We start from the raw sequence: 25,793 nt of genomic DNA on the forward strand, positions 1-25,793 counted from the left end.
AGTGGCAATGCAGGCACACAACCGAGACGTGTTCTTGTAGAAGCAAAATAGGTGAACAACGAAACACACATTTCGTATGTGAAGGATTGTAACCACTTCTGCCTTGTCACTACACAGAAGCCCTGCAAAACTTTGTTACTTATCCCTGCCCAAGCTATCTAAAATTGTCAGAGTGCAGTTCCTTGCCAGTCAGGTTGTCCTAGTGAGTGAGTAGCTTTCATTTTTCTGACTTGCACCTTCTTGGCTTTTAAAATCTGTTTAGACACTCTCAAATTGCTTTGGGTTTGGCAGTGATGTGTGTCAACGAGAAGCATACCTAGCACCCACTTGCGTACTTGAACAAAGCTTTTTGTTTCCAGAACCTGACTGCTGCTCGGCGTGTGGGAGAAGTGCACTCTGACAACTTGGGGTGGCTTTACTGAGGACTTCTGTGCTCTCACTGAAGGGTTTTAATATTCATTCATCACGAGTGTTATGGTTGTGTTTTGATGATAGTCACTTAGGAGATGGGTGTTAGGCAACCAGTTGAAAATTACTGTAAAGTGTGTTTTTTTTTTTTTCCTTTTTTTTAAAATGGTTCATACATTCAACTTGAAATCCCAGAGCACATTAAAAGTGCTAATGCTCCTTCTCCTGCAAGTGAGGCTTCTCTGTATTTCTCCAATTAGCTACTCTCTGTCCCCCGCATAGATTCCAGCTAATATGGTATATGTAACTTAACCACTGATTTCTAACTGGGGATCCTGCATTTATTAGCTTAATGTTGGCAGAAATTGATAATGGAGAAATGAAATACTACAGAGTTGCTGATAGGAGCAATTGTTTGCCTTTGGGGAGGACAGATGTATTACACGGTCAGAGTTTTTAATACACTTCAGGATGGTTTTCTGTGCAAGTGCATGGCAGTGAGTGCAGTTGCCCCTTGTTCTGTGCAGAAGAAGAAAAGATATGTTGCCCTCTTGAAAAACATGGAGTGAATGAAGCAGTGACCAAGGAGAGGACTCAGTGAAACGTGGAATGTTTTTGTTGATGGATTACAGTTGTGCAACTCAGCATCTCGGTTGTGTGCTCAGTCCTGAGCAACTCTGGTGTTGTAAATAGTTTAGCTGGGCAGTGAGAATGGGTTTGGAGTTGTCACATCACAGGCTCTGCAGAGCTTTGTAAAGAAGCTTTCCCACCTTGTCTTCTGCACTTGGAGCATTACTAAGGGAGATAGAAAATCAGGGCCAAGAGGAAGCCACCTTGTGACTTCTGAAGTTCAGGGACAAGCAGCAGTGGAGTGAATGTCTGCTAGTGGTTTTAAGGAGTGAGGTGATCTGATGTGCTAGTCTGTCTAGCTACAAGGCTCTCTGCAAGGCTTTCAGGTGTAGTAGTTAGTGTATGGTGCAGCAGAAAGTGAAAACTAAATGGATGAACTAGTAGCTACCTGGGTTTGAATTTAGTCAAAGCTGCAGATGCTTAGGTCGAAAAGAAGCAGGGGCAAGTGGCTGGACAGTCTCCTGGCTCCAGTGAAATGGGAAGTTTGTAGAAAACACTGAAATCTAGTCTAGATCTCAAAACTGTAGAAGTGTTTCAGAGTGTCTTCTGTGGCCCTGCCTCATTTGTATCAGTTGTGATAAAAGGTGGTATATGTCTTTTGTGCAATAGCAGATGGACACTGCTCTTCCGACGGGGGGTAAATGATTGGACTCTATCGCTGTCACAGGCTTGAAATAGAGGCACTACACAGGTTTCTATCTTGTAGATGTTCTTTGCATCGCTGCTTTGTTGATGTATACTTCCTTCTTGCCTCTCAAATGAAACTCTGTCTTTAAACTTGTTTTAGTTGGCTTCAGCTCTGGGAAAAAAAGGCTTTTATAGCCTTGCTGTGGGTCTTACCTGTAAGTTCACTCCAGGTTTAATACTGTTACTTTGTTCAGCGTTTAGAAGGTGTGAGAGGAAGCTCAGTGTTAACCTTGTTGTGAAGAAGACATGGGGAACGGGTGTGACACATGAAAAATTGGACTGTTCATCCTCAGGTGCAGTTATATGCCATGGCCATATCAGTAATCTCAAACACTCAGATTATCAACAAGGGCTTTTTGCAGAGCAGGCTGATAGCATGAAGCTGACTCTCCTGGTTTAAATGAACTAAATTGAATTACGTGTTCATTGTGGACAGAAAAAGTGATTTAGCTTGTTTCTTAGGCATCCTGATGTTGTGAAGCAACTATAATACCCTCCTCTGCATGTGATGCTGCTTACAATGCTGAGATCCCTAAAGAAAAGGTGAATTTTATCTTTTAAGCAGAGAGATGTTGAAGTGGTTTTGTTGGGTTTTCCTAATGGCTTTTTTTAACCTAATGCTTCAAATTTTCTTTATTAAAAAGATGATAGATGCACTGAAACAAGAATGTCTATGTTATCTTCCATTCTTTCTAAAGAAAATCCACTTTCTCTGAAGGTGTTGGGGAGAGTTCCTAGAGTATGTACACTATTTAGCATTTAATCTTACTAACACCTAACTGCTGCTGCCATACCTAAAAATGTAGGTATTTAATAATCAGAAATGTAAGTCTTATGTAATTTATGGTTTGGAAGACGGTTTAGATCCTTTCTTTGTTGATATTGTCCAGGGCTTCAAAGCCTGCTCCTAGAGAGCTGCTTTGTAAGTAGCCACAAATCAAATACAGTCTTCCCAGAGGCAAGAGAGACACCAAAAAATATTAATTTTAAATAAATGCTGCTAGTTTTTCATTGCAGTAGCTTCTGAATATGTTGAGAGGGCAGCCTGTGCTGTAACCCAAGCTCACCGGGAGAGGCATAGCTGACTGGTGAGGAGTGTGTTTGAAAGGGAAGGTGGCAGCTGGCTTACCTGGATGCTCAGAAGCAGGCTGGGACAATCCTGAGGAACAAATCCGGTTGACAGCTGTTGCTATTACTGCTGCCATGCAGACATCCCTTGATTAGGCTGGTCCCAGTTTCTCTCTTGCTTAATTATTCTCTTTCTGTTTTTTTGAGTAATTGGGAGAGCTGTGCAGGGTGGAGATGCTCTGGAGATACGGTAGGTGCAGTTGGTGTTAAGTCCTTCTGTCAGCATCCATTAAGCTGAGAAAGGAAGACCTGGGTTTTAGGAAAATACAAACAAAAGGTCCTCCTTGACAGCTTTACATGGTAGAAAATCATTTCATCAGGTTCAGTCTTCACGTATTTGAGAATGTAAAACATAAAAGTTTCTCAAATAGAGTATTTTTCCCCTCAACCACTCCTTGCCCAAGCCTGGCACATTGGTGTGGTGTCCAAAGGGACCTGATTCTGATGAGTGGCTGTTACTGAGGTGAGGTGTTTCATAGCTTGCTTTCCTTTGAAGCTGCAGTCTCAGCTGAGGACATAAAATACCTTTTTTTTTTTTTGAGGCGATCTTGTCTCTTGCTTTTCTTTTAAGCTTCAATTCAGAGATCACCATTATCCAAAACCAGAAGTAGGTGGGTTTCAGGTACTGAACAGGGTAGGAAAGGAAGAATCACAATCGGTGAAAATCTGCTCCGGTGTCAGGGTTTTTTTTGATGATGCTTTGATCAAACACAGTAATGTAAAAGGTGCTGTAAAAAGTTGCTCAGGAAAGCTCATTGTGGAGGTTTAGTTAGTGGCAGCAGGCAGATCATCACCCTTTTCTAAGTACTTCTACTTCCATAACTGTTACAGTATGTATGACTCTGGAGGAACAAGGAGCTAGATTTTAGTGCTTTGCAAGCCTCTTCCACAAAACTGGCACCCTAGGCACAGCTGTAGGTCCAAATAATGCTTGCTTACACAGCATAAGCATTTCACTTGCCACTCATTCCTGTGACACCAAGATTGATCTTTTTAGACCCTCATCCTAAAGTCTTCCTCAACTTTACACTGTGGGTTCAGGTTATATAAATCTTTGCATGCTAACTGAAGCCATCAAGATCATAGAGTCAACCAGGTTGGGAGAGGTAGTTCTTGATGTACTCAGGAGGCTATAATAATGCTATTTTCTTAAGTAAAACACAGTGTTGAGGTCATCTGATGGTTGTTGTATTCTTTTAGTGGAGGTGTTCAAGAAAAGACTGTATGAGGCATTTAGTGCTGTGGTCTATTTGATTGGATAGGGCTGGGTGCTATGTTGGACTGGATGATCTTGGAGGTCACTTCCAACCTGGTCAATTCTATGATTTTTCAGTTTTATTTTAGCACTGGAGCCTCACAGTTCTTTGTACCTGCTCTGATTTCTCTCTGCCTACATTGTGAGCGAAGGAGTATGTTTTTAGCTATTTGAGTTTCTTCACCTTTGTGTGTAAGCAGGTTTTTGACTTTTGGCAGAAGGAAGATTTTCCTCATAGTGCTTCTGCTCCTAGCTGAAGTGCATAGGCAATACACTAGCGGCTGTAGGTCTTGTTCTGACAACCAGACTCTAAATAGCAAGTGAAATGCAATATGTAATGTTATTTTCTTTGCTGAAAGGTTTAAAACAGCATGCTTAAGTGTATAGGGCAAAAATTACCATCGATAGTGGGAAGTTGAGCGAGGGCTTAAGTTCAGATGTGGGATGATTCATCTTGCTTGTAAAGAGCATAAAGGAGAACTACCATTTTATTCCACAATCCTGAAATATGTTCTCTTTAGTTCCGTGAGAACTCTGGCTTTTCACTTTGGATGTATAAAGTGTATTTATCTTCAGAGAAATGAGTGCGGATATGTGGTTCCTGTACAAGCGCAGACTGCGATCTACCAGTATTTATGAAGAACACATGTACAGGAAAATGACTCTTAAGTACAAGTCATAAATTGAAATGATTATAGAATATACGTGGACAAATATACCATGTGTGGTAGGGGTGGACTGTAATTTCATCAAGTGGTTTTTCAGACTTCATAAACTATGAATGAAACATGATTGTATTGGCCTTATAACAGGTAAAGTAAAATACAAGGTCTGGCTGCTTTAAAGTGCTCATAATTCTATAGCTGGAAATAGCCTTTTGGGATACGATTGAGTCTTAAAACCTGCCTGTGATTAAAAGCAAAAACCCAACAACAACCAAAAAAAAAAAAAAAGGCATTTAAGTGAAAATCACATGCTCGGAAACCCTGGGAAACATTCGAGTATCCACCTCGTGAATTTTTACAGTTCCCAGCTTTCGGGGTGTAAACACGGGGCCAGCTCCTTGCACCGACAGGCAGGGGAAAGCTCCCTTTTGCGCGGAGCTTTGTCACCTCTTCCCTTATTTCGTTGTTTACGACCTGGACCGCGCAGGGCTTTGTTTACCTCGGGGGATGCGGGCAACATTTTTTTGTCGGTGGATAACGATTTTTGTCGCGACCTGGACACCATTTTTTGTCGTGGCTTGGGACGGCGCTGGGCTTTGTTTACCTCGGGGGATGTAGGCAGCGTTCTCTTTCTGGTGACCTGGACGCTGTGTTTGTGTGAAGCGGACACCTTTTTTTGTGTGTCTTCTTTCGGTACTCGGGACGGCGCTGGGCTTTGTTTACCTCGGGGATGTATACGGTGTTTCTTTTTTTAGTGACCTGGACGCTATGTTTGTGTGAAGCGGACACCTTTCCCCCCCCCCGCCCTGCTTTCGGTACTCGGGACGGCGCTGGGCTTTGTTTACCTCGGGGGGTGTATGCAGTGTTTTCTTTCTGGTGACCTGGACGCTATTTTTGTGTGAAGCGGACACCTTTCCCCCCACCGCCCTGCTTTCGGTACTTGGGACGGCGCTGGGCTTTGTTTACCTCGGGGGGTGTATGCAGTGTTTTCTTTCTGGTGACCTGGACGCTATTTTTGTGTGAAGCGGACACCTTTCCCCCCACCGCCCTGCTTTCGGTACTCGGGACGGCGCTGGGCTTTGTTTACCTCGGGGGATGTGCCAAACCCCGGGGTCCAAGCGCTGCCGTGTGGCGCTGGCGTGAGGCGGCCATGAGCGCCCGGCCCTGCCCCGCGCAAACCCTCCCGCTTGCTGCTGCGACCTCTGCCCTTTTGTATCCTGTGACACTCAGGCTGTCTTTGTGCTCAAGTTTATTCATGATGGATACGTTTCCCTCCCAATCGCATATGCCGGGAGCCCGGCAGAGCGAACAGATAAATTATTTTCAGCTGCAGGCCTGGGCTGGGGGAGGAGGGCGGCGGAGCAGGGCCTGCGGGAGCGGGGGCCCCTCCGCGCCCCCTCCACAAGCCCAGCCGGACCTTGGCGCAGCCTCCCGCTCCCCCCCCCCCCCCCGGAATATGAAAGGGGATGACTCTCGGCCTCTCAGATCCTTTTTAAATGCAAAAGAATGTAGGAAATTGCCAGATCAGTTGGTTAATCAGTGACAACTGCAGTAGGTGCACAAAAAGCACGGCCCTTAACAGGAGTAATCAGTTGAGCGGGGTGTTTTTTCAGCGCCTCAGCGGGTCGCCGCTGGCCCCACCTCTTGAATTCTCCGGCCGGTTTAGTGTCAGCTCTAGAAGAGAATGTAATTGCTGGGAGATTTCTTGGTGACTGATGGCGACAATATAAGTCTTCTCCCTGACACCACCTCCCCCCCCCCCCCCTCACCCCCAGCCTTGCTTAGGCTTTTTGTTCGCAGCACAGCCGTGGGTCGGGCCAGCAGCTGGCACCGAGCAGCGAGGGAGGGGAGGCTGGTTGGGAGCAAGCGATCCCGACCCACCGACGCTGAAAATTTGTATCGCAGAAGCGTTTGGGGTGGAAAAAGACTTCCAAGATAATTGTGGAGACTACACGGGTCACGCTTGTAGAGTCATAGAATGGCTTAGGTTGGAAGGGATCGTCCAGTTCCTCCCCTCCGCCATAGGCAAGGACACCTCCCACTAGAACAGGTCGCTCAATGCCCATCTCTCGTGTGAGGGCTCTGTTCCATGCCTCAGCGGTCCCCTTTATAAGGTTATTTGCAAGGTAACGCTGCTGTTGAGTACTTAAAAAGAGTATTCCTGAAATATTTTTGTGATTGCAATTGTTTCTCTTGCTTATCTAGGCCTATTTTTAGACAAACCTCCTCCTTCTCCTCCCATCTATATTTTAAACTTATGTTGGGGCAGAGAGGGTGGTCGCATGACCAAAAAAGGCCTCTTCAAATTCCAGGCTGTGTAGCAGTGAAACGGAAGTGTTCCTGGCTTAGGCTTCTGCCCTCCCACTTCATCACAGCTTCCCAGTGCGGTGGGAGGGGGGGGGTTGGGAGGGACCTCTAGAGAGCATTCAGTTCAACCTCTCTGCCGAAGCAGGGTCACACTCAGCAGGTTGCCCCAGTGTCCAGGCAGGCTTGGAATCTCTCCAGAGAAGGAGACTCCACATCACACCCATGTTTTTGATAGACTTAAATGTAAAAAAAAATCAAGTGCCTTTTTTTGTGTGATTTTGTTTGTTTGTTTTTTAATTATTATTTATTATTATGCCTTCTGTTACCTCATTAAAAACCTCCAAGCACATAGAATGGTTTAGGTTGGATGTGACCTCAAAGATCACCTAGTTCCAACCCTTCACCATAGGGAGGGACACCTCCTACTAGAGCAGATCACTCAAGGCATCATCTAACCTAGCCTTGAACACCTCCAGGGAGGGAGCATCCACAACCTCCCTGGGCAGCCCATTCATACTTTTGCCAAATGGCTAAAAACTTTCCCAGTTTTCTTCTAGGATGGAAAAAAAAAAAAGACATGCTGAGGGTTCTTATTTGGCGTTGCATGTGGTAACTTAAAATTAGCAGCGTCCCATGTTAGGAAGAGGATTTGCAGCCCAACTGGTATGGTGATTGCAGAAGTCACTTGGACCAGGAGCGTGTGATGTAACAGGTTTGGTGGGCTTGCATGGAGTAACCCTACATGATGCTGTTGTGGTCTCCTATCGGAGCTCCCGTGAACTTGAATGACGTTGGATATTGTTTCCAAATGTGTGGCACAAGCTGAACTCTAGCTGGTCATTCCTGCATCAGCTGCTTGACAGCAACAAGCTGCCAAATATTCTAAGGCTGTTATGCCCTCAGTTGCCTTTGTAAAAGCCAGCTCTTTGCCAAAGTACATCATGCATTATGGAAATAAAACACAGCCTGGCTTCTGCTTAACTATTGTATGGGAAACTTTAGCCTGCACGGATTTCTTGCCCAAAAGATGTTACTCAACAGCATTCGTGGCATTTAGCTGACTGCACATATGCAAAAAGCTGTGACTTTTGAGCAAAGGCACGTGAGGTTTTCACTCCCACTCCTAGTGTAACAAGAGATATTGACTGCCTTAAATTTGACACTGCAAATCTAACGTTCTGTGGTTCTGTGGAATTAAACTTTTCAAAAATGCTTATACCATATTTCCTGACTTTTCCCACTGCAGGCAGACTGTTCCTAAGTGTGTGAGGTCATTCTTTTCATCCCTGCAAGTCCTGTCTCCCTTTCAGTGGGATGGGGAAAACCAGGATTCCTTCCATCCTTAGATCTGATATGAATTATACAGTCTTAATTCTTAACACAGCTGTTACTATGTGAAGTGAATACTAGGAAACTTCTATGCAAAAGGAAACAAAAGTAAGTGTCTTTAGGCATTCAGATAATCAGAGTTTCTTTGGAAGTTGCAGTCAGAAATCACGTTGGAATCACTTCACAGATCTGCTGTTCTATTTTGGCTAATCATACACAGGAGGAGCATGCCATGGATGGGGACTTGTCTGTGACAGCAATGAGAACTGAGCATTAAACACGCAGGAAACTTGGGCGCGCTTCCCACAGACACGGTCAGGCACTTGCATAACTGTCCTGGCATCAGCAGCACTGTTCTCTCAGTAGGTAAATGAGCTGAAAGTTACAAGTCTCATTGGCCGTCAGCCCTAACTTGAGTGTCTTGGCATGACTTTGCCAACATTGCCTGGGTGTACCTGAAGGGTGGTTGTAGCCAGGAGGAGGTTGCTCTCTTCTCTCAGGTGGCCAGCACCAGAACAAGAGGACACAGCCTCAAGCTGTGCCAGGGGAGACTTAGGCTTGAGGTGAGGAGAAAGTTCTTCACTGAGAGAGACATTGGCTACTGGAATGGGCTGCCCAGGGAGGTGGTGGAGTCACTGTCCCTGGAGCTGTTCAAGGCAGCATTGGACGTGGCACTTGGTGCCATGGTCTAGCCTTGAGCTCTGTGGTAACAGGTTGGACTTGATGATCTATGAGGTCTCTTCCATCCTTGGTGATACTGTGATACTGTGTTACATCTGCTTATGAAAGCTTTGGTCAATTATTTTCCACCAACCTTGTTCATATAAAATAAGAATGTGGCTTCAGTTGCTGTCATTTGTGTCATTTGCTTCCAGGCTGCAAACGTTTAAATTGCTGCCCCTAACAGCCAGCAGGAGCTTAGCAGGTTTAAAAAGCAGTTTAAATACACAATGTTTAAATGCAGATTTAGTAGCCTAACGTTTAATCCTACATTTTGAGTCTTCAGGCTCAACATGACCTTTGGCATGGCTCTTTTTTTTTTTTCTTTTAGCATGAGAGGTCATTTTAGCCTAGTTCTTCAAAATACCATGGGACCTGCACTGTTTATGATGTTGTGGTGGTGTTCTAGATGCATAGTTCTATTAAATGAGTAACTCTGTGTCTGTCAAGAGTTTTCTCTGAGGTAGGAACTGATAGCTGTAAAAATATCAACTCTGCATAACACATCTCAACTTCTGAAGCAGTCACCATTAGTGGCCTCTTCATGTTCTGTTTACTGTTTTCTTGCTGCATGTCCGCCAGGAAATGCTGCTCAATTTCTTGGAGAAGGCTCAGTTGCTGAATCAAGGAACCTGTTGATTTACAGAAGTCTTCTGAATGGCAGAATGTGAGGAAGATGTTGTGAAAGCAGTGTGTGTATCTGTGTGCTTCCTTGTCTTGACTGCCAGGATCTGCTGCTTAGGGAGCAAGACTGATGAAGTTCAACTTGCAGTGTTTGCAACCCTAGATCTCACTCTGTGCAGCAGCAGCCAGTTTAGTTCCACTCATAAAAGTGGGAAGCTGCCCAAGGCTACTGAGCCCATGTACCTTTGAAATACTAAGTTGAGCAATGGTTAACTACTACTTAAATTTGAGATTTATCTCTCCAGGGCTGGAATGTTTCAGGCTGAAGTAAATGTAAGCTTTGTCTGGTGAGACAACAGGGTTGTTAAGCCATTGACTGTGTCCTGGTAGCTGGGATCATACCATTGCTTTGAACAGAAATAAGTTGTCCAGGCAATCTTCATGCTCGTTGACTATGTAGTTCAGTTCTGTTGGTGCAGTCTTTCATGCCTAGGGACAGCGAAGCTCTGGAAAGTTCCCTCTTTCTTCACACATTCACACTTCTGTTCATCAGTCTGCTTTTCTAAGGGTTCAGATACTCTCTTTTAGGACCTGGAGAAGGGTCACTTCTTCATGAATCTCTCTTGGCTTTAACTTATGCGATAGCAGAGAAGACAATGCACAATCTCTTATTTTTAAACTGTTTAATCCGAAGAAGGACTTTAAGCTGAGGTTATCATGATCAGTCTTGCTGTTAGCATCTGTGCTTTCATGGGGAAGCCAGCAGTGGCAGTAGTAAATATTTTATCTAGAACTACTGCTAGATGCAGATCCTACCTTTGTGTGTGGGATGTTATTTTTTCTGTTGTTTTGTTTTGGGAGGATTTAAACAGAGAAAATGCACTGTATTGAAAGAGGCAAAGAAACAATTGCAACTTGAAATAAGGCTGTGACTCATGACTTGCTTAACTGTCTCAAAGACATCCATCCCATTAGTGTAGAAGGCTGAGAGTTTATTAGGCAATTCCGGTATTGACCGTTTTCTTATCAAAATGTTGGTCAATTTACCTTGACAGCTGCTGCTCTCTTTCATCCTTCCACATGTGCTGTTAGCCACATCTTGCGCCAGAGGTGTGACTTTCATTTGGGAAAGTGGAAGAAGGTTTGGCACTAGAAGCCTGTCAGCTGGAAACCAGCGACTAAGGTAGCAGGATTCAGATGTGTGCTTGCAACCTTGGTTCCGGAGATGCTCTGTTAGCTTGTCTGGAACAGATCACAAATGTTGATTTCAGTTGGTTTCAGTGCAGAGATTTATTGCTGCTTCAGGAGGGAAGAGCACACCTGCCTCCAAAAATGGTTCTTTCAGTAGGCACAAATTAGATAATAAAATGAGTGAAAATTCAGTCATTGGAAACAGGCTGCCCAGGGAGGTGGTGGAGTCACCTCCACACACATGGACATGGCATTTCAGGACATGGTTTAATGGCCATGGCGATGTTGAGTTGGTAACTTGAAGACTTAAGGTCTTTCCCAACCAAAACAATTGCATCATTCTATAAAATTCTTTCCTGTTCGTAATACTGTGGCTGTACGTAGGTTAGCTGATGGCTCAGATTTGAGAATCCCCAGATTGTCAGTGTTTGGGAGGTAACAGTGCCTGTGCACCATGCTTTTTTGTATTTCCAAGCAAAGAGAGACTGTTCTGTTAGATGCAGGCTCTCTGTATGCCCTGATGTCCACCTGTGCCAGCTCCGGATAACAATGCACAGCAGCAATGTCAGAAGTCCTTCAACAGTCTTAAATCACTGGAGGGGCCTTCATCATGACAGAGCGGTTAGCACTGGAGCAGTCTAATGCTGAATGCTTGTTTGGGTGGAGGAGGCTTCTTCTCACCTTGTTGTTGGAGCTTCCTTAAGCTGTGCTTTAATAAACTGAGTAAATATTCCATCTTCTCGTGCTTAAAAAAGGAAATCAAAATAAAGAGATATTGGAAATATGAAGATGGCCTATAGGGATTTGCCTCCTAGTGACTTAGAAATATAAGTGTTAATATCTCAGCTGAACACTAAAGAGATTTAAGAGTGTGGTTTTAAAGGTGACATTCAAATGCTATTTTAAGAGGAGTGATAAATGCTTGTGCTTTTCCTCTTGCCCTCTGCTTTATGCTGTAGAAGGTCCTCTTGACAATGGCTACAAGAAGTGTAATAAATGTGCTGATGTTTTCTCCCTAAAACTTGTCTGGGACAAATTGCCTTCAGTTAAAATAGTTGGGCCTGTCATTTTGCATCCAGAATGACTGCAACAAAATGCAAGATGTGAAAGTTCAGATGTGTGAATCTTCTTTTCTTTGGTCACTGATTTAAGGATAAGTTGGTACCTGCAAGTACAGTCCCTGCTAAATGATTGCAAAGATGCCAAAGTAGTTGCATTTGTTGTCATGTGTGGATGGGCTTCCTTAGATATTGTCTTAAAGTTCATTTTGAGACATAAGATGTAGCATTTAAAACTCTGATCTTAAGGAGAGGCAGCGTCAGCTTAGTTCTGTTCATAACAAGCAGATCCAAATGAAATCTTTCCTGTAGTTTTGGGGAGAGGATGTGGGTCACATTTCAGAACGTGTCAGTTTTCCCTGGGAGAAGCCCACAGTGGAACATTTCTGAATTTGCTCTGTTATTGTGTGTTCCTTTTTCTGTTTCCCCAAGTGCAGGTGTGCACCTTGTTAGGTAGCACTTTGTTATTTAAATTCTTTTGACATGAATTCTCCTGAGTGAGTTTTCAAGATCATAGTTCTGGAAGGAACAAAACTTCAGTGTGGTCTTGTGGAGCACTGCAGTTGCAGTTAGTAGCATGTCTGCCTGAAGATGAATAATGAACTCCAGTGACAGTGTTCCCTGTTATCACCAGGACATTTTAGAAGGGCATTCAGTGATAGGACAAGGGGCAATGGTTTTAAGCTGGAGCAGGGGAGATTGAGGTTGGACATCGGGAGGAAGTTCTGCACAATGAGAATGGTGAAATACTGGAACAGGCTGCCCAGGGATGTGGTTGAGGCCCCATCCCTGGAGACATTCAAGATCAGCTTTGATGTGATCCTGGGCAGCCTGATCTAGTTGGAGGTGTCCCTGCTGACTACAAGGGGGTTGGTCAAGATGACCTTTGAGGGTCCCTTCCAACGTGATGCAATCTGTGAATCATGAGAGAAATGAGGATATGGATTGAGAAATCTGACCTGTTAGAGAATGGAGCTTTTGAATTTCCTTTTCTTACACAAAGCCAGCAAAGTTTTGCTTCAATGGGAAGAAGAGTCACATCTCCCCCTTTGCTACTTTGTTCAATTAAGATAAATGGTGTCTTTAAACAAAAAGAAGTTCTTTTTCATCCTCGGTGCTAAGTCCTGGACTTTTGCATGTGGGAGAGGGTCATCTTTGTGTGCTTTTGAAAAATCTGTTGTGCCTGTAACTCTGTCCAGGCCGTCGCAGGACTCGGTGCTTCTGCTTGCTCATCTGATTACGCAGCTCAAGGGAATAAGGTTAAGGACATGCTGTTGGTAACTAGAGCGTTTTCAGGGCTTTAGTTCGGCAGATGGGCTGCTTGGCTATATTCATACATCTGCCTACCTGCTGTGGCAGCTGCTGCTGCTGCATGTTGTGTTCTTTTGTTCTGTTCCACCCAAGAAAGGAGCACTAGGAAGTGTAGTGAATGGATTAATTTAAGGTTAAGGCTAGTGTTTTGCTCCCTTCCTAACTCTCTACCATAATAAAGCTGCTGATAAAGCTAATGGATCCTTTGGAAGGTGAAACAGATTGTTTAGGATGTATTTTAGGGGCTGAAACTAGCCAGCAGCAGTCTAAGAAACAGTCAAGTATGTTTCCTTCGTTATTTATTTCAATATCTTCTTCTTTTTCTCCCCCTTCCCCCTCTTTTTCCAGGAGCAGTAACCAGACTTTGCCTGACACTGCGTGGTCCAAAAGAATTAAGGAAATATGGAATGACATGAAGGAGATTAGTTGAGGATTAAAGGCTTTGAGGACAAAACACCTCGCCGAGGTGAAGCACAGACTAGCATTCTAGTTGTAGCTCCGAGGAGCTGTGTGCTGAAAAAAGATGGCAGACCCAGGAATGATGAGTCTGTTTGGAGAAGATGGGAATATTTTCAGTGAGGGGTTGGAAGGTCTTGGAGAATGTGGATATCCTGAAAACACAGTAAATCCTATGGGGCAGCAAATGCCCATGGATCAAGGATTTCCCTCGTTACAGTCATCTCTTCATCATCCTCCAGCAAATCAAAATCAAGCCAAGTTGACCCATTTTGATCACTATAACCAGTACGAGCAGCAGAAGATGCACCTGATGGATCAGCCCAACAGGATGATCAGCAGTGCCCCTGGGAATGGGATCGCGTCTCCGCATTCGCAGTACCACAACCCTCCAGTTCCTCAGGTTCCTCATGGCAGTGGTGCCGGTGGTCAGATGGGAGTCTATCCCGGCATGCAGAATGAAAGACACGGACAACCCTTCGTAGACAGTGGCTCCATGTGGGGACCACGGGCAGTTCAAGTGCCAGACCAGATAAGAGCACCGTACCAGCAGCAACAGCAGCAGCAACCGCAACCGACGCAGCCACCGCAGGCACCCTCTGGACCCCCTGGGCAGGGCCATCCTCAGCACATGCAGCAGATGGGAAACTACATGGCTCGTGGTGATTTCTCAATGCAGCAGCACGGTCAGCCACAACAGCAGAGGATGAACCAGTTTTCTCAAGGCCAAGAAGGCCTCAATCAGGGAAACCCTTTCATTGCCACCTCAGGACCTGGCCACTTGTCTCATGTGCCCCAGCAGAATCCCAGTATGGCACCTTCTTTGCGACATTCAGTCCAGCAATTTCACCACCATCCCCCCACTGCTCTCCATGGAGAATCAGTAGCCCACAGTCCCAGATTCTCCCCTAATCCTCCCCAGCAGGGTGCTGTTAGGCCACAAACACTTAATTTTAGTTCTCGGAGCCAGACGGTACCCTCACCTACTATAAACAACTCAGGGCAGTATTCTCGATATCCTTACAGTAACCTTAATCAGGGATTAGTTAATAATACAGGGATGAATCAGAATTTAGGCCTTACAAATAACACTCCAATGAATCAATCTGTACCAAGATACCCAAATGCTGTCGGATTTCCATCAAACAGTGGTCAAGGACTAATGCACCAGCAGCCCATCCACCCTAGTGGCTCACTTAACCAAATGAACACACAAACTATGCACCCTTCACAGCCTCAGGGAACTTATGCCTCTCCACCTCCCATGTCACCTATGAAAGCAATGAGTAATCCAGCAGGTACACCTCCTCCACAGGTTAGACCTGGGAGTGCTGGAATGCCAATGGAAGTTGGCAGTTATCCAAATATTCCCCATCCTCAGCCGTCACACCAGCCCCCTGGTGCCATGGGAATTGGACAAAGGAATATGGGCCCCCGAAACATGCAGCAGAATCGTCCGTTTATGGGTATGTCTTCAGCACCACGGGAGATGGGTGGGCACATGAGACCAAATGGTTGTCCAGGTGTTGGCCTTGCAGACCCACAAGCAATACAAGAACGACTAATATCTGGCCAGCAGCTTCCTAGTCAACAACAGTCTTTTCAACAGCAAATGCCAACCTGTCCTCCCATGCAGCCTCATCCAGGGATACATCATCAATCTTCACCACCCCCACATCCTCATCATCAGCCTTGGGCACAGCTTCACCAGTCACCACAAAACACACCACAAAAAGTGCCTGTCCTTCAGGTAAGCTGCTTCTGATGAGTAGAAAACGTTTTAAATTACTCTTGAAATGCATTTCAGGATACGCAAGATTCGCGCTTTCAAAATGCTCCCCTCCTGTCTGACTCCCCTGTTGACTGCTGCTTGTGTGAGTTTCTTGGTGCCCAGAAGCTGAAGGTAAAGTGAGGTGCAGGTAGCTTGGTAATGCCCTTACAGAAATTTTCTTACAGGATAGGCTGGAATGTGATACAGCCACAGGACAAGTTGAATACCTGCTTTGTTGTGTTGGATCCTTTGAGGAGAAAATGGGAAGCATGTGTGACAATTGTTACTTAAACTACTGATTTTTGCATCTGAAACTCGGAGAAAGAAGTGTGTGTTACAGAGTGTTTGCTTTGGCCAAAGCGAGGGGTGTCTTTAAATCCTAAGGGAATGTTTTGTGGTTTGAAGTTAAGGCTGAAATTCTCACGTCTGATAAAACGCCCAGGACCAACTCCTTCAGCATTGAGTAATGCAGCTGAGAAGTGGTGGGGCAGCAGTTTATGCGAGGAGAAGACAGAGGATGTGAATCACAGCCTGAAATCAAATCTTCTGAGGCTTAAATGAAATCTCAAATAGGATAAAAGTTTTATTTTACCGAGTCTCTGATCTGCAGGGTTTGATGTAAATGCACTGCTTCCACCTCATTTTTCAATTAAAAGCTAAAGATGGTAAAACATCTTGATCCTCTGTAGCTTAGCAGGTTTGACTGCGTGTTACTGTGTTAAGCTTCAGCTGAAAAAGTGCCTTTTGGGATCCTGGTGCTTGCTGTCGCTTGCCTCTGGCTCTACCAGTCATCATTCAAGAGGTTCTGGTAGTGAATGGAGAGATGGCCAAGATAGCAGAGGTTTTATTATTTGGTAATTAATGCCAAGTAGCTCTGCCCATAAATATTTGGAGGCAATTGTTGGAATGCAGTGGTAAGGACAGGATGCTACAATAAGCTCAATAAATCAGACAAACAGCTGTCCCAGGCAGAGCCCTGGGCCTGCGCGGAAAGCAGCTGCTCAGCAGCCCCCGCGCCGCTGCCTGCCGGCTGCTTCCGTAGCCGCTCCGCACAGCGTGAGCTGGGGCTGGGAATCAGATGGAGCTGCTGCAGAGGGGCAGCTGACGAGGAGTGGTTACATGGAGCAGCTCAGCAGCTGGGAGAGCCTTCCACGTTCCCTGTGCAAGAGTGGGGGGGCAGAATCGTAGGGTGGGGTAGTCCTAGGAGACAGATCAGGGACTAAGCTGGGGAAGGACACTGTCTTTCTTGAAGGGAGGTAGAAGCTCCCTTCTTGAGGGGACAAAGAATATCTTCAAGATCATCTTTCTCTCCCCTGCCCCCTTTCCGAATTGGTGTGAAATTGTATACCCTGTTGACCCTTCCTCTCCCCCCACATCCACGCACAGGCTTTGTTTGGAGAAACTAAATTACAGTTCTCAGATGAACGTGGAGCTGTGTGTTCCTCCTGGAGAGAGCAGCTCTTGACAGTATCTCTTGTGCTATTGACTGCGGGTAGGCAGGATGGAAAAGGAGAGAACTCAAGACTCTGGGAAAAAAAAAAACAAGATAATGAGCAGATATTTGGGAAAGGGGTAATGACACCATGGAGAAATCGGTGCAGAATGGCTAGGGATCAGAAAAAAAGGAGTACAAGACGTGTTCTTTATCCAGCAGATGAGAGCTGACACATCTGGCAGGAAAAACTGGAGATAAAATTGCAGAAATGGTAACTTAAAAATGCTTAAGACTGGAGATGAGCAAAACCCAGCATCAATTTGGGTCCTTCATAACTAGTTATGGTGGGGCTGTGGGAAGAGAAGACTTCAGACTGTGGTGTACTTCGCTAGCATTAATGCTTTGTTTTCATCTGACTATCGAGTAAAACTTTGGGGGTTTTGACAGCAAGAGGTGGGTTTGAAAGAGAAGGTTTGCTTGTAAAATGGACAGGCTTGTTAAACATTCCTGGGACATTTAGTTTCCCTTTTATCTGAAGGAGTAAAACGCAGCTCAACCCTTCAGTGAGCTACAATCCCATTACAAAGTTCTGAACTGCAGATGAATAGCTTGAACAAAGGTAAGTGCTGAAACAAAAATGAGAGGGAAAACCACATGATAACTCCAAGTAATTTGATTAAAATCAGTAATTCAAACAGTTGTAGCCAGCCAAGAAACTTCTCCTTTAGCCTGCCTCTGTGAAGTTTTTATTTGGTAGGAGTTATTGCTAACATACCTTCCCATTAAGTAATTAGTTTGAGACCTGACTGCAGTAATGAAACCCTTGACAGGCAGGCGTTTTCCACTTGAAAACTGTTTGGGTGAAATAAATATTGTTCAAGTCAAAGAAAACTCAACTCCTCCCCACCCCCTGGGGATAACTGCAGATGTGGGAAACCCCTGCTCTTCAAACCGAGCAGGGGATTTGTAGCTCTCCCATCTGTGTGGTGGTTTTCCCTCCACGTCAGCTGGCAGAGAACTGTTCATTGAAGAAGAGTTATTTAAACGACTGGTTTGGTTTTATTGGTCTGAAATGAATCAACAAAATGGATAGAGTCAGTGAAATGGAAATCACAATGTACTTTTAAATCAACAGAGGCCATCTTAGTAATTATTTTTCAGTGATTTGAAGCTAGCCTTATCATGGGAATGCTGTAATACTTGTGGTTAACCAAATTACTGTTTTGTTTTTAGCTGTGTTGGAAAGAAAGTGAAGTTCTTTTGCTTTTAACTTGGATCTAAAAGTTAAAAAGCTATGTAGATTCTAGGGCCTAATTTCTTTTGTGTGTGTGTGTGTGTGTAGAACTTCTGATGTATTTTGCCTGGGAGATAGAGCTGGTGATTGAAAATTTGATTGGTTTAGATTAATAGCTGCAATCTAGATGTGGCTATTAGGAAGCTTGTTAGCAGCAAGTTGCTGGCTTCATTGGAGGTTGATAGATCTGTTAGAACCACCACTATGCTGGGCCATGCAGTCAATGTGTGTGTTTTTGCAAACCCCCTGTTGAAAGCAAAGACACTTGGAAGGGCTCTGTGGTCATGGGCTGGGAAGGATGGTGCTGCTGTGGCCAAGGTGCAAAGCAAAGGGTAGGAGGTAGAAGGAGGTTGCTTGTTTTAGTAGTGGAGGCATCCGTGTTGAGCTTGTGAGCTCTTGTTCTCAAAATAGTCATAGGAGATCTGCAAAAGGGTGAAAAGTCAGAGGGCAAAGCATACTGCTGCTGCTAGCATACAGCCAAGTGTCAATGTGGTGCAGAGCCTAGAAATAGTGACACTAAGTATTTAGGAATCCCACAGGAGCATCAGTTGCCTGTCTGTGAGCTATGAGTCCAGCCATGGCCAGGGAGCAGTTAGGTTGAATATTAGGGAAACTCTCTTCACTAAAGATGAAGTTGATTGGATCAATCTAGTTGATTGGATAGGGCTGAGTGATAGGTTGGACTGGATGATCTTGGAGGTCTCTTGGAGGTCTTTTCCAAACTGGTTGATTCTAAAAACGTTGCCAAGCCCTGGGACAGCCTACTCAGGGCAGTGGTGGAGTCCTTGTCTCTGGAGAGATTGAAAAGCTGTGTAGATGTGGTGCTGAAGGACAGGGTTCAGTGATAGACTTGGTTGTGTTATGTTTACAGTTGGGGTTTATGATATTAAAGGTTATTCCCAAACAAAACAATTCTATGATTCTCTGGTGCCTGGGAAGCAAAATGGCAGACAAAAAAACCCTCTTCTTAATAGGAGGGTCTTGGTGTTAGTTGGCTGCCTGCAAGTATGCTCTTGACAGCCAAATAAATGAAGTGCAAGAATTGATTTGGAAATAACAAAGCAAAGCTGGTTCCATGTTGCTTCGTGTATGCATGCTGTGCCCATGTGGCAAGTACCATAGCTCTGGGTCCCTTCCCCAGGGCTCAGAAAGTACAGTCACACTTTAAAAAGAGAGAGGGATGATTTGAGAGGGATAGAAATGGTGAAAGCCTCTAAAACTGTGAGTGTAATGGGTACACAGAGAAGGTGACTGTGGAGCAAGGGCTGTTTGTCACCTGCTCTTGTCTCCTTGAATTCTTCTAAGGTATTCAGCAAATGCTCATGTGGTGAGCTCAGAGCTACACAGTCAGGTGCTGATCTCCAAGATGCTGTGGGGGAAAAGTCATCATTTGATAAACATGAAGGCACCAGACTGGGTTCACCATCAGTACTGCAAACAAGTGCCTGAGAATTTGTTACTGGGGTGCATCTACTGCATGCATCTTTGATTCTTTTACTCTTCCACAGACTGTATCAAGAGGGAATATCGGGTTAGAGAGGCCTCTGGAAGTCTAATGCTTATGAACTCCTATTTTCAGAGAGTTTTATTGGTGCCAGAGCAAGTGCCAGAGCTTTCGCTGCCAAGAACAGGCTATCCTGGGTGTGCTGTTGAACTTATTTACCCATAGCTGCTGTGTGGGCTGAAGTTTCAAGTCCTGTTCATTAATCATGTTCCAAATGTGTTTATAATCAAACACAGGAATATTTAAATGACAAACAGTTATGGTATAACCTCCATGCTTGACTAACTGGTAGAGCTCAATGGAGGGCAGCAACAGCATTGAAGGGTGCTGGGTTGTGGTGTCCAGCTTCTTGTGGAGAAGGAATTCATTGTGTGTGTTACAGTTCACTGCCAGGTTTACTCTGCTGGCTCTCCTGGCTGTGAGCATGTGACTTTGCTTTAAATCACAGCTCATAGCTGTGTTTGGGCTGAACACATTCTTTTGAAACTTCCTGCCCTCCCTTGCAAGGGAAAGAGGCAGGGAAAGTCCTGTTGAGTCACCAGCTGGGTCACCCCTGTCACAGACCCTTCCTGGTGTTAATGCCTCCGTTTAATTGATACTGGAATGTACCTGAGTAATGGAAACTCCTGGAGTGGTTTGATGCAATATTCTAACCCTGCCAAAGAGTGCAGGATTAGTCAGATACTGCTGGCACACTGAGATGAAGTTGGCTTTCTCCTGGATATTCATTTTAAGGTCTAAGAGTATCAGGAAGAGACTGAAATCCTTATTATTACTTTAATATCTTCACAGATAGATCACATGCTACAAAAAAGCGGGGGAGGGACTTTTTAGGCTATCAGGTAGAGACAGGACTAGGGAGAATGGAGCAAAGCTGGAGTGGGGAGAGTCAGCCTGGAGGTGAGGAGGAAGTTGTTCACCATGAGAGTAGTGAGAGCCTGGAATGGGTTGTCCAGGGAGGTGGTTGAGGCCCCGTGGCCGGAGGTGTTTAGGGTCAAGCTGGATGAGGCTGTGGCCAGCCTGCTCTAGGGTAGGGTTGGAAGGAGATGATCCTTGTGGTCCCTTCCAACCCTGACTGATTCTAGTATTCTATGATTCTATGCTGCCTTCACAGGCATTGTTCAGTGTCTGTCCTGTAATTTTATGTATTAGGAGATGGAATCCTTTAAAACTTAAGAATCCCCCCATAAATTCATATTCATAAGCAATGTCCTGCAGCCCCAGAGGGAAGTTTGCTTTTCCCTCCCTAGAGTGTTTAGCTTTCTGACTTATTCCAGTCAGTAAGTAGAAGACCTGCAAATTTTTTTCCCCCAAACTTTAAACATTCTTAGATACATTTTGATACTGAGGCTGTTTCAGGTGGCTGCTAGATAGTCTTCTGCAGTGCCATATGTACTGCACAGAGCCTTGCATCTGGGAAAGAACAACCCCATGGACCAGTATAGGTTGAGGAATGACCTGTTAGCAGCATAGAGGAAAAGGAACCTGAGGGGTCTTGGTGGACAGAAGTATGTTCATGAGCCAGCAATGTGCCCTTGTGGCCCAGAAGGCCAGTGACATCCTGGGGTGTATTTGAAGGGATGTGGTTGGTAGGTCGACAAAGGTTCTCCTCTCCCTCTTTTCTACAGTGGGTGCAAGCTGGAGCAGAGGATGTTCCATGTGCACATAAGGAAAAACTTTTTCACTGTGAGGGTGACTGTGAGCAGTCTGCCCAGAGAGGTTGTGGAGTCTGCAGTGATTCCAATTCCACCTGGATGTGTCCCTGTGTGACCTGCTGTAGGTAATCCTGCTCTGGCAGGGGAGGTTGGATTTTTTGAGGTTCCCTTCCAGCCCCTAACAATCAGTGCTCCTGGCTGCACATTCAGCAAAATCTCCTGACTGTCCCTGGACATTGTGGTTTCCTTTTGCAAGTGTTCATGGGGAGCAATTCAGTGCCTCTTGGCAAGGTGGTTGAAGGTGCCAGAATAAATGGAATTAAAAGCCTCACCACTACTGAACCTTAATTGAACTGTAAATTATTTTTGTGTTTAGGTAAGCTTCTGTGTGCATTTGTGGAAAATTTCTCTTAAACTCTGAAGCCAAGTCAAAAGTTGTGTAGAATGATGAAAGAAAAGCTGAGAAGAAAATCCAACATTCATCTAAAAGTACAGTTTGATTGTAGGTTGTTCTTTTCAGGCTACAGACTTCTGTATTTTGTGGAGGCTCTGAAGGTCTCCTCCTGTATTTGAGCCATGTACTCAATGTAATTAACAACTTTCCAAGTAAAAATAGACCACTAAAGCTACCTCTGCTTAACACTGCTGAAGTTATTTCACCTCTGTGGAGCAGCACAGTCTGTTACATGGACAACCTGATCCATCTGTGCTCAGTTTTGAGCTCTCACTACAAGAAAGGTGCTGGAGCATGTCCACAGAAGGGCAATGGAACTGGTGAAGAGTCCTTGTGAGGTGTGGCTGAGGGAATTGGGGTTGTTTGACCTGGAGAAAAGGAAGTGCAGGGGAGATGACCTGGCTCTCTGCAACTGCCTGAAAGGAGGTTGGAGGTCAGGCTCTTCTCCCAAAGAACAAGCGGTAGGACAAGAGGAAATGGCCTCCAGTTGCACCAAGAGAGGTTTAGGTTGAACATGAGGAACAATTTCTTGCCCAAAGGGGTTGTCAATCCCTGGGTCAGGCTGCCCAGGACACTGGTGGAGTTCCACTCCCTTGGGAGTTTTAAAGCTGTGTGGAAGTGGTGCTGAGGGACCTGGTTTAGTGCTGATCTGGCAGTGCTGGGTTAAGAGTTGGACTTGATGATCTTAAAGTTCCCTTCCAACCAAAATGATTCTGTGATTCCATCTGAGAAATGCCTGATAGTTAATTTCTTTAACTCCAGTGGCAGCCTTAATAAGGAACAAATTGCAGGCTAAGTAATAATGTCCTGCCTTTTTATTATGAATCCTTCTGATCTTCCATTCTTCTCTTTCACATGGAGTTTGAGACCTCCTTGTGTTCTAAACTAAGCTGCCTTTGCTTGTGTCTTGAATGCAAGTGTCACAAACTTCAGTTTTATGGAGATGCATCTCTAGCACAGGTGATAATGTGGTCTGGATTTGATTTTCCTTTAGAGATGCCATCTCTAAATATTTGGTGCTTGCTTTTGTCCACAGAATTGTAAAGTTGGGAGCTAAGGAGCGAGATTAACACCCTTGTATATTTCACAGTGATTAAAGCTTCTGTTTGTACAGATCTTTTCCTTTGAAATGCTCCCAGTTTGCAGATGTGGTTGCAAAAAAGTGATGAAGCTGCTTCTTGAGAGCTGGTAGGAGCAGAGGTGGCAGCGTGAGCAAGAAGTGGTGTCCAGGGAGGGGGCAGCAAATGGCTGAGCAGCAGAAACAGAGGAAAGAGACAGTACCTGTGAAGTCTCCTACACCAGCCGCTAGTCTCCTGACTCTTGAACCCCTGGCAGAGGCAGACACATGGGTGCCCAGCACTGCTGCACACTGCTTCAGGGTGCACCTTTGTGTCAGTATGATGTGGGCAGAGTCCACTGACAGCTTTCCAGCACAGTTGTGTGAATGCAGTAACTCAGTATCTAATCTCCTTAAGAAAAAGAATCCATGCAAATAAAGGTGGCCAAAGTCTGTGATACAGAACCTTAGCTCCTCTGCCCCAGCACACCTGATTATCTGGTGACCTGGCTTATCTGGCCACCTCCCTTTGGCCAGGTCATGTTTCTGGCATCTCCTCATGCTGGTTCAAAGCAGGAAATCCCATTTCTTGTGGGTTAAGGGTAGAGGTTAACCTGAGATATCTCTGATCTTTGTTCCTTTTCCTTCTGTTGTTCCATTGCCTGTTCATCCCTGAATCAGTACTGAGAGTCTGGATACAACTTTCCCTACTCATCAAATTTTTGTTAGCCAAGCCAAGGAGATGGCAGCAGCTCAGATACTACACTGAGGAAGCAGCACAGAAAGGAATATCTGCTGGCAGCTGGATTCATGTTGCATGGGCTGCTGCTGTAGAAATTAGACATCAACAGATCTCAACTTCTGGAGCTTGGTAGGATGCTATGGGATATTATGGGGCCTATAAGAAGGCTGCAGAGACTGTGCCCAAGGGCCTGCAGGGATGGGACAAGGGGCAATGGTTTGAAGTGAGAGCAGAGCAGGTTTAGATTGGATATGAGGAACAAGTTCTGCACCATGAGTGTGCTGAACACTGCAACAGCTTGCCCAGGGAGTTAGCTGAGGCCTCATCCTGGAGGTATTCAAGGTCAGGCTGAAGAAGGCTCTTGAGCAACCTGATCCATTGGAGGATGCCTCTGCTGACTGCATGGGGGTTGGACTAGGTGACTTTGGAGGTCCCTTCCAACCCAAACCATTCTGTGATTCTATGATTATTAACCTTTTAACTTTGGAAAATCACAGAATGCTCTGGGTTGGAAGGGACCTCCAAAGGTCATCCAGTCCAACCCCTAGTTGCAAGCTCTTCAAGAGTGCAGCAGTGTGCAGTTCCAAATGGATCTGTGCTCTCTGGCTCTAACATGGTGTGGGGATTTCCAAACACCTCTTTACATTTCACCTTTCACTTTTGGATTGTTTGTTAAATATAAAGTCCTGTTCTTTAAGTGGGAGAGGAAAATGTTCATGTGTAACACAAGAGTTCCCAAAAGTAATGTATCCCTACCTCCAACAGACTTCTGCCTTAAACCAGACTGAATAATTTAATCAGTTGAATCAGAAAAACATTAGTCAACTTTAATTGTGCTAATTAAATTGTGGTTTATTATGGCTCTGCAACTCCCACAACCGAAAGAACACAACGACCACAGTAACTGAGAAGTTAATTCTTCTCTAGATGTTGGGATTTAGTGTTCCTGGAAGAAAAGGGAGAGTGCTTCATAACAAACTTCTTCCTAGCCTCTTGTCCATGTGAACTGAATTTTTCCCACTCACCTTTTCCATCACCTCTCTTCATATGCCCTCCATCCACTTCCATTCTGGTCCCTGCTATCTCTTGGCCCCGCAGGACTCTGATAGCTGTGATAGTCCTGTGCCTTTCCTTACCCCTGAGCGCTGAAGGATATGAAGTGCTGCATTTTATTTTTGGAAGAAATCTTTCTGTACCAGCCAAATTCTTGCTGGAGATACTGGGAGGCTTATAATGTACAGTGCCTCTCTGAGCTTAAAGTGACACCTTCCCACAAAGTATTGACATGGGGGTTGATTTGTACAACTGTTCATGAACTACTCAGTCATTAAAGCCAGGCTGAACCATCAGGCTTTAGCTTTCTGGTTTGTATCCCTGTCAGTTTTGTGAAAGGGGTGTTGCAAATGTTTCCTGATGCAAGCATGGATTCATGGAGCAACCTGGGCTACTGGAATGTGGCCCTGCCCATGACAGAGCAGTTGGAACTAGAGGATCTTTAAGGTCCCTTCCAAGCCAAACCATTCTGTGATTCCAAGACTTTTTTTTCCAGTGGAGGTGGTGAGTCACTGGCCCAAGATTCCCCATCCCTGGAACCATTCCAGGCCAGGTTGTGTGGGGCTCTGAGCAACTGAGCAACATGCTGTAGCTGAAGATGAAGCTGCTGACTGGTGTGGGGGGGGATTGGACTAGATGACCTTTAAAGGTCCCTTCCCACACAAACCATTCTATGATCTGTACAGTGAGTTCTGTAGTGGCTGACCAGGATGCTGTAGCTTCACTTCCCCTGGAAGTAATGGACTGTACAGTGCCACTCTTTTGCTGCATGGAAAGACTGAAGAGGTTGTACACTAAACACAGTCTGTTTGCCTTTGGGTTTGAAGGGAACTGAGCCTTCCTGTGGAGCTGCAGGCCTTGTAGTGGAAGGTGACAACATGAAACCACAGTTACCGAAGTTGTTTGACAGGTTAGTATGAGTAAGTCAGCTAGAAAAAGATGGCTTAGCCTGTGGTATATACCCTCCATGTCTGTGAACTTCTTCCATCAGAGAGCCTTTGAGTTAACTTGAGTCAGAGGGAATATGCTGGCAGGGCAGGTAAACCTGGTCACTGTTTT

General features: G+C 45.1%; 1 protein-coding gene across 5 annotated transcripts in view; it reads left to right on the forward strand.

Annotated features, from left to right (window-relative positions):
- The window catches only part of CHD7 (chromodomain helicase DNA binding protein 7), a 130,784-nt gene that overhangs the window by 30,338 nt on the left and 74,653 nt on the right, over positions 1 to 25,793 (forward strand). For all 5 annotated transcript variants that reach the window (XM_064170812.1, XM_064170814.1, XM_064170816.1 and 2 more), the window contains exon 2: positions 13,662 to 15,519. In XM_064170812.1, the coding sequence (XP_064026882.1) occupies positions 13,837 to 15,519 (1,683 nt within the window). In that variant the 5' untranslated portion in view covers positions 13,662 to 13,836. The remainder of the gene's footprint in view (positions 1 to 13,661; positions 15,520 to 25,793) is intronic.

Source organism: Pogoniulus pusillus, chromosome 34, assembly GCF_015220805.1.
Source record: "Pogoniulus pusillus isolate bPogPus1 chromosome 34, bPogPus1.pri, whole genome shotgun sequence".
Classification (NCBI taxonomy): domain Eukaryota; kingdom Metazoa; phylum Chordata; class Aves; order Piciformes; family Lybiidae; genus Pogoniulus; species Pogoniulus pusillus.